The 9,052-nt window shown below is 34.8% G+C and overlaps 1 protein-coding gene across 1 annotated transcript in view; it reads left to right on the plus strand.

Moving 5' to 3' along the window:
• The window catches only part of LOC131072502 (uncharacterized), a 46,985-nt gene extending 42,465 nt beyond the window's left edge, over window positions 1-4,520 (plus strand). The window contains exons 6-7 of the mRNA XM_058008670.2: window positions 3,706-3,771; window positions 3,999-4,520. Coding sequence (XP_057864653.2) covers window positions 3,706-3,771; window positions 3,999-4,262 — 330 coding nt within the window. The 3' untranslated portion in view covers window positions 4,263-4,520. The remainder of the gene's footprint in view (window positions 1-3,705; window positions 3,772-3,998) is intronic.
• The last annotated feature ends 4,532 nt before the right edge of the window (window positions 4,521-9,052 follow it).

A 9,052-nucleotide genomic window follows, 5' to 3' on the forward strand; every position in this document is an offset into this window, starting at 1 on the left:
TATGGAGTTTACTCCTGATTTAGTTGTTCAAAGACTTGGAGAGTAGAGTGGTCATTGCTATTGGGGTAGGTGGATCTTGCATCGTGGTCTTACTCCTTTCCAAACTTTGTTCCTATTGATGACTTTGATTCTTTAGATGATGATCACACTTTTAGTGTGGATTCAGATTTTGAGGAGAATTTTGGCTACTTCAACTTGTGTATTTTCTACGTTACCGGGGGACGCGTCTCCGACCCGAGGACTTGGGGACGACGAGGGGACGTTTCCCCCTGTCCCCAAATTGTCCTGTATTTTGAGGGGACGTCCCCGAAATGGGGGGATGCCTGCCCTAGCTCTGGGGGATGTCCGTACGTCCTGGGGATGGCTGGGACGTCCCCAATCCATCCCGGGGACGGCTAGACGTCCCCCATATCTAAGGCCATTAAAAAATATTAAAAAAATAAAAAAGTTGTATTTTCATTTTTTTAAAAAATATTCTAATATAGGCCCCTTATTAATTCAAATTGTTATTAAAAAAAATAAAAATTAAAAGATAACATTAATTAAATTTTAAATTTATTAATTCAATTCATAATTTTATATCAAACGTTTAAAATTTTAATTAATTCATATTATAAATATAAATATTAAACTAACAAATTGTTAAACATTTAAAAATTTAAAATTAATAAATATTATGATATCCCTATTGACAATGTGAATGAATTGAAATTCTGATTTATGAATGCATAATTGCATATTGTCTATTGAGTATCAACAATGTTGTATGTTCCGAATTTACATTCTAAAATGTTTTCAACTTTTCATAGTATCATACACATGCTATATCCATGTTTTCATATGAATATAATGTATATATGCATGCTTTATCCATGTTTTCATATGAATATAATGTATATATGCATGCTTTATCCATGTTTTCATATGAACATTTAGAATTCTGAAATTTTCCTATATATTTTAAATTTTTCCTATATTTTATATAGCCGTCCCCTTTTGCCGTCCCCCGTCGTCCCCAAGTTTGGCCAAAAAAATTGCCATCTCGGAAACGCGTCCCGCCATCCCGGAAACGCGTCCCGCCGTCCCCTGCCGTCCCCGTTCAGGAAACTCGGGGTAACATAGTGTATTTTCAATTGTGATCTAGTTCTTGAGCCTTACATTCTATCTCCTCCTATTGAGATCATATCTATTGTTGCTCCTAATGATGCTTGTGTTGCTACAGTTTTGGGTTCTTGTGATTCGGTGCAGCAGGATATACATTGTCTTTCAAATACAGTGCCTTGGGATGTTTACTTGACAGACATTGCAAGCTTGTTTATAGTTTCCCATCTTGCAGATTTGGGAGACACTGTTGATGATATTCATCTTCCCTTTGGTGGAGATGATCCTTCTTCATGTTGCGAGGGAATAGCTGACCCTCTTCTTCATTCTTTACATTATCATTCTTCACAGTTTGACATGAGTGTGGATACTTTGGAACAACATTTGGAGGTCTCTTTATCTTTAGAGGAGACTCTTGAGTCTTTGGATCATGTTTTGCATTCATCTTCGCTAGATAATGGATTGTCTTTTTCAGCAGTGTGGCCTAGTACACTTGATTTGGAGGGGGCATCTTTCATCATTGACATGGGGACACTTGAGTAGTTATCAAAGACTCCATACGTATTGAAATTTCTTCCTACATGTTCCTTTCAAAATTGGGAAGACTTCATACATACACCTTTGGTTTTGTTTATTTCTAAGGGGAGGAATGTTGTTCGACGATCAAAGACCACCTTATACACCCAATTTGGAGCATATTCTACATTGAAGGGGGGCTACAAGGTCTCTCTTATGGGGGGGGGAGGGTTGCAGGGGCTTTTTCCTCACATGGGGTTTTCTCCTTCTCAAATAAAGGGGGAGGGTTGCGGGGGCTTTTTCCTCACATGGTGTTCTCCTTCTCATTCTTATTTGAGAGTATATTATATTTTCATCTCTCTTTTGGGGAGGGGTTTTGTGCCTCTAGGTTTTCTCCTTTTCTCTATTTGTAGGAGATTGCATTGCATTTGTATATGGGTAACTAACATGATCTAGTAGTCGGGACCCATCTTGCATTGTTTGCATTTGTGTACATTCTCCCTAAGTTGCATTTACGGGGGAGGGGGGGTGTTGGGGGTGTTGGTACAATTAAGGTGTTGTACGTGGTATCTTCTTCACCTAGGTCCTAATCACATATGATACTTAAGTTTACTTAGGGACCACATAGGAACATTCCCACTTTAAGTGGAATTCCCACCTTTAGTGGACACTTATCACATTATCGCTTTTCCACCTTACGTGGATGATAAATTATCACTTTGTCACATATCATAAGATTAAGACACTTGTCATAATCTTATGCTATCCTATGTCTCACCTTGGCCTACATAACCAAGGGGTTTCCTTTGTAATCTAATTTAATTCCATTCTATTGCATTCTTGATAGGAATACAGTTTATTCTTGTCATATTGATCTTTTCATGTTGTGCTTTCCACTAGGCCTCTAGATCTTGGGTGGCTATCTCCATAGCCAAATCTTACACATACAATAAAAAGAAACAGGGGGACAAATATTTATCTTTGATTCAAAATATCCATAGAACAATAAATGCATGAACTGGAAAAAACTATCTAGTAGAAACAAAAACAATCATTTAGATAACTATGAACTGGTTTCTCTTCTAAAACCAGTGTACTGTCCTTACATGTTGACGCATTAACAACCAAATCTTTTAAAACAATACTGCAACAAATGTATTGTCATGTGTGTGCCATCTATCTTGCACACAACTAAAACCCAAGCATAGTCACTTTCTCCTTATGTGTTGTGCCTTGTTGTGGAGAAAATTAACAAAACACTCTGCAACAACCTTAATTATCATTTTTGTATGTTTATGTGAGATGCAGTTACATTTTAAGGTTCTGAGATTCTTGAGACTATTCTGAAAATAGCTTCAGTGATATCATGCATGGTTCTCCGCATCAAACTCTCTTTATTTATGTGCTTGATTTGGCCCTTCACTTTGGAGCTGGCTTTTTTGAAAGTTAAATGAATATTTTGTTCCTCTGGTGGCAAGTATGGTCCATGGTTTCAGATTGTAATGTGTCGTATTTAAGGTGCCTTCAGGAAAAGAAATCAACTGAAACTCTTGATGAAAATCATTTTAACAGAATTCAACTAGAATGGATACGATCTTTATGTCCCTTTTTTGAATAGGTGGAAATGCAGAACGCATATTTGAGGGGAGAGAATTAATGAGAGGTGAAAACCTCTGAATTTTTTTTGTTTCTTGAAATAATATTTCTATGCAACTTTTTTTTGTTGTCCTTAAAATAATTAATATTTTGTTATCGAAGCATGATTCTTCGCATTTAACGTAGTAGGGCATTTTCTAAAAATGTAAATTGTGGAATTTTTTTTGCTATATTGGTTGATCGAGTTCATAAATTTTTTTAGGGCCATGAGGTTTTCACCATCATTCACGACAGATAATTAATGTGTACGGTAAAGAGCTAACAATAAAGAGGAGGTTCATGTGGCAAAAACATTAATGTTGCTATATAATTTTTAGAGAAAGTCAAGAGTGGCCAGTTTAAATAACTATTTATCCCCAGGTCTTATTCATGTTTTTTCTTAAATATTTTGAATGAGAAAATCAAGCTCATAGCTTTTTTTTATAATACCAGGCTGCTGTAGCAAGTCATACTGTTAATAACATTGTCTCGAAGGAATTGGTTCCACCAAAAACAGAGGTAAATTCCAGCCTGTGAATGTCAATTTATTTTCAGGATACACGTTTAAGTTATTTTTTGTACTATTAGTCATATTCATTGGCACGCTGCTTGCCATCAATGGTGTCTTGGAGCAAGCACAAGAAATATTTTAAGTAGAATAGGAAACAAAGAAAAGATGCAATCCATAATTACGGTTTGCTTCTTGTTTTTAGTTCTTACTTTGCTGTTTGGGATGTCTACCATAGGAACGTAAACTTCCAGAAAAAAAGGCAGAACAAGCGCGACGCCCTTTGAGCAGTTTAATTAAATTCAAACCACAACCTAAAAAATTGAAATTGGATTCAGAGAATCACAATAAACAATTTGAGTCATCTACAAAATTACATGAAGTTAATACGAAGGCAGTAGATGATGAGTCAAGCAAGCAGGAAACTGTGACAAGTAGTGTTGGAACCAAACTTATGGGACTGGTATCTTACAGTGATGAAAGTGAGGAGGATACTGAATAATAAATTGATGTCAATTATTGTAAAACTATTACGTTTTGTTCATGATGGTTCTTGTAGTATGGATGAGCATGGGCTTTAGACAATTTCTATTATGCTCATCTTAGATATTGCCTGTGAATAATGTGTCTGAAGTTGACATGTTGCATTCATATTGAGATGCATATTATTTCCCCATTTTGTAGGAGTTATCTGTATCACTTTGGCAGAAATGTATTTCCTTACTATAGACATACCTGGATTTAGTTTCTGGCTCTTTCATTATTTGATTTTGTGGGTATATTTTACAAAATGCAAGAATTTATTCCATTGGTTGTCTGTAAATGTCGCTGAAACTATGAATGACATGGTTTAACAAATTAAAATCTATTCTTTTGGGCTACAATACAAACTCTTGTCTATGCAGCCATCAGTTCTACAAGTTTTTCCCGCATCTTTCCCCTTTCTTCCTTGTGGAATTCCTTTGCACCTTTGCACTTATTATGTTCCAACCTCCACTTCCACCATTTGATTCTGCATGGTTTCCGCACTTCATCTCTTTTCATGTAGACTTTAAGTGGACTACCAGAATTTATTCTAAAATCCTACAAAGAATCCCCATGACTTTATATTCATTACTTCTTGTGCAAAGTTCAAGCCGACTTTTGGACATCTTATTTTTTGACTTGGATATCAAGTCTTAGTATGCAATTCCACATACTTTTCCTGCATTTATCCATGGTGCTTTCTTTGCTCGTTTCACTCCTTTTGTGGAGTTGCATTGGACTTTAGGACCTCCATTCCCTCATTTAGTTTCAATCTGTCGTCTTGACCTAAAACCTTGCATGTATTTTTCTCACATCCTGTTTTGCTTTTAACTTATGCATTTCTTCTAGATTGCTTCTTGCACTCACCAAATCCTCTAGGGCACCATTAATGACCAAATTTGACCCACTGACTACCCAATTAGGATTTTTCTGCCCAAAAACCATTATTTGCTACGTTATCTGGGGACGCATCCTCAAGTTAGAATCCCTCATCCCCATACAAGGGATGTTTTGAGGACTTGGGGACAGCCAAGGGACATCCCCCTGCCATTCTTAAAATCGCAAAATCTGTGGGAAACGTCCCGCAAACTTGGGGACAGCAGTGATTCTCAAAGGGGACATCCCCCCATCCCTTGGACGATTGGGGATGCCTTTGACATCCCCTAACCATCCCGGGGGTGGCCAGCCATCCCCCTTTTCCCACCACTTCTAAAAATAAAAAAAGGCTAAAATTCTTTAAAAAAACATTTTTTTATTTCTTTTTGGTTCCCCACAGCTCAACAATAGTACATTTTTTGGGATGGGGGATTAACTATATTTTGATAGTGAAATATTGATGGTTGCTATTTTTGTTCAGTTTGTTTCAGTAAATAAGTTATTACATATTCAAATCTATTGGTTGGCCACATTTTGGAGGACATGTTGCATTATATTTACAAATCAGACATTTAATAAATATTGCTTTACAATCAAAGGAGATTTAAAATTGAAGTGCTACAACCTGTAATCTCTGTGAATACTAATATTCTGTACTCGTTTACAACCCTTACGTCCTGAATGTTAAAGTGGAAACTTCATTGCAGCCTTGCAAGGCCATGATGTTGGAGACTGATTTTGTTGGAATCCTTGCATTTGCCATGATTTCAAAATCTTATGTTTATACTTTGTTTTTTGGTATTTTGAAAATGAAATTGTATGGCAGCAGTGTAGTCTTTGGGCATTTTGTATGTTAGTTTTTTAATATCACATGCATGACAATGATTTCTAATTTCTGAATAATGAACACATATTACGTTATTGAGTGTTGACAAAGAACTTAATGCCAGTAGATTTCCACAATTCACGAGATTGATGTGTGTTGCTTTTGGATTTGATTGTGAGTGCTTTTTCATCAATGTTTCAGATCACACTCGTTATAATCTCTATCTCATCCTAATGATGTGTCATAGAGTGTGATTCAAAACATTGATGGAAAAACACTCTCACAATCAAATCTAGAAGCAACGGATATCAAAGAACTCAAGGTTTTCTAATGTTTTCATATGCATGCTATATCCATGCTTTCATATCAACATTTAAAATTTCCTTGTATATTTAATTTTTTTTTATATTTTATATAGCCATCCCTTTTGCCGTCCCCAAAATTGGCCAAAACAAAATGTCGTATCCAAACCTCGTTCCCTCTCATTCTTGTCTCGGAATCTCGGGTAACATAGATTATTTGTCTTAGGGGCGAAGATTTGCATACACTTTTAATGATGGAGGATAAGGGCAAACCATGCCACAATTAATGTAGGTTTTTAACTTCATATGTTGATGGTTCTCACAATTGATCTAAATTGCCTATCTTGCAGATTCCATAGGATTTCAATTGGCATTGTATCTCCAATTCTTGGTTGAATTCTTGCAAGTGGTTGGGTGACCAAACATATCACTATTAATATTAGCTTGTTTTCCATAATAATGGTTTTCCATTTCTTAATTGCAAGTGCCAAGTAGCATCTAGGGTTTCAACTCTTGTAAATTTTGTTGACTTCAAGGCATCATGTTTTGTAAATTAGAATGAGGTCGTTATGTGTAGATGGTTTTAGGAATTGAATCTCCATGGCTCTACTTTAGATCTTTAGGAGAAGTCTATGTTTAGGTTCTTTCTTGCCACATTTGTTGGTATGAATGCAGTAGTGGCTTGGTGAATGAGACATTATTCTAATTTGTTACAATCTTTGTAATGGTCTTTTCTTAATAACATGTATTTCTACAATGTGATGATGGATTACTAAGTATGTTCAACTATTTAATGTCATACATGTGCAACTCATAATTTTGCACGATGTCAAGATGTTTCTCATGGTATGGTGCAGCTTTGTAACGATGGATTAGGCACTAGTCCTGGAAGTAAATAATCCATCATGCACTGCAAAGTAAATATCTTTCACTAGTAGCTTAGGAGGAGGACATTAGTCTATATGTAGTAAATAATACAAGATTAAACCCAAAGAAAACATTTGTAGTGAGCTTGAAGAGTTATTATCTAAGAGTTATGTTTTGCTACCCACATCTTCTTGTTATGCAATGATGTCAATATTATTTTAATAAGAGGTCTTATGTGTAGTAGGTTAGTTCTTTGGTCTAGTGCTATTGCAACATTTTTAGTTAATTCATCTTGAGTCATGATTAATCTTATTAAAGATACCTCTAGGGAAGCCCCTCGGCTCTAGCTAAGTTCAAAGTGAAGGAGTGATTACCCACTCTCAACAATTGGTCCATCATTGCCTTCCTTGATCTTAAGTTAGTGATCTATTGCTTTGAGTTTAACACTTGTGCTCAAAGATTTTAGCACTAACAAGAAGAATGGTTTTAGAGATATTCCTTGTTAATTTTTTTTTCTTTCTTATTTGTAAGCTAGTTTTGACAATGGATTCCTTGGTTTTGACTTAGACCAGCATGGGGGAAAGATGCTAGGTTTGTGTTGTTATGTGTTAACTCAAAATTGAAAATGCAGTGTTGTATGGGTTTTGTATTTTAATTAATTGAAGTAATAAAAATGTATTAGATGATTAGCTAGCATATTTTTTTGTTAGAATTCTAGCCTAGTCTATGGTTCAACACACAAAAAAAGTAGAGGACAATTGTTCATTTGGGCAAATTGTCTTATAGAGTGTGCATGTCAAGTCAAGCATCACTTTGCAAATTTGTGTTTTGAGATTTCTTTTGAGTCTTGAGAGTCGCATGACATGACTAATCGTTGTAAGAAAGTATTTGAATTACATTATGTTGTGTTTATTCAAATTTTTATAAAAGATTGATGAATCGAAATAATGCTCTCTCTCTCTCTCTCTCTCTCTATATATATATATATATATATATATATATATTTCTTTTGGGTTAAGTAGAGAGGGATCTAGTGGAGCTCTTGTCTAAGTATTTTAAGCTATTTGCTTTTGGTATTGCATATCACTTCATATTTATATAACCATTGGTTTTAGCAACTAAATTAATAGAAAATACAAATGAATTTCAAACATGTTGGAGTTCTAATGGTCCATACAAAATTTTGATTATACTTATCTCTTTTACTTGTTATTACGTCGAAGGCCTTTCTTATATAAAATGGATGGGTTAACTTCTTGAATCAATGGTCCATATTAATTGAAGGATGTGCAAAACGATTGCAACGTCCACTACCATTGATCATTTTACCTTATCTTAATACGTTTTTTATTTACTCGTGTTTATGCCTTGCACTTTTCATTTCACGATTTTTTTGTCACCGCTCATTAATTGTTTACTGTGAATAGATTACAAGCGAAAAGGGTGAAAAGATTGGTTTGTTTCATCTCATTCTATATTTAAAAAAACATAACCTTGTTCTAAAAATAAATTCCCACCATGTAAAAGCCATAAAACGATATATATATAGAAACTAGTACGACCGAAGATGAAACTGGTATGCCTGTGAAATTGGTCAAAGGAGAAGGTATGGTCGAAGGTGAAACTGATGAAACTGGCCAAAGGAGAAATTGGTACGACCGAAGTTATAATTGAGCCTTATTATATAATATATCAATTATAGAACAATATTAATATTTTATAATAAAAAATAGAAGATTATTATAATTAATTATAATATAACCAAATTAAATCAACATATAAATATAATATATATAATTTAAATTAATATGTACAAATTTAATAGGTTTATCTCCTCTCTATGTTTCTTTCTATCTCTTCTTTATCTCTATCTTCTTACCTCTTCTTGCATCTCTC

Source organism: Cryptomeria japonica, chromosome 1, assembly GCF_030272615.1.
Source record: "Cryptomeria japonica chromosome 1, Sugi_1.0, whole genome shotgun sequence".
Lineage (NCBI taxonomy): Eukaryota > Viridiplantae > Streptophyta > Pinopsida > Cupressales > Cupressaceae > Cryptomeria > Cryptomeria japonica.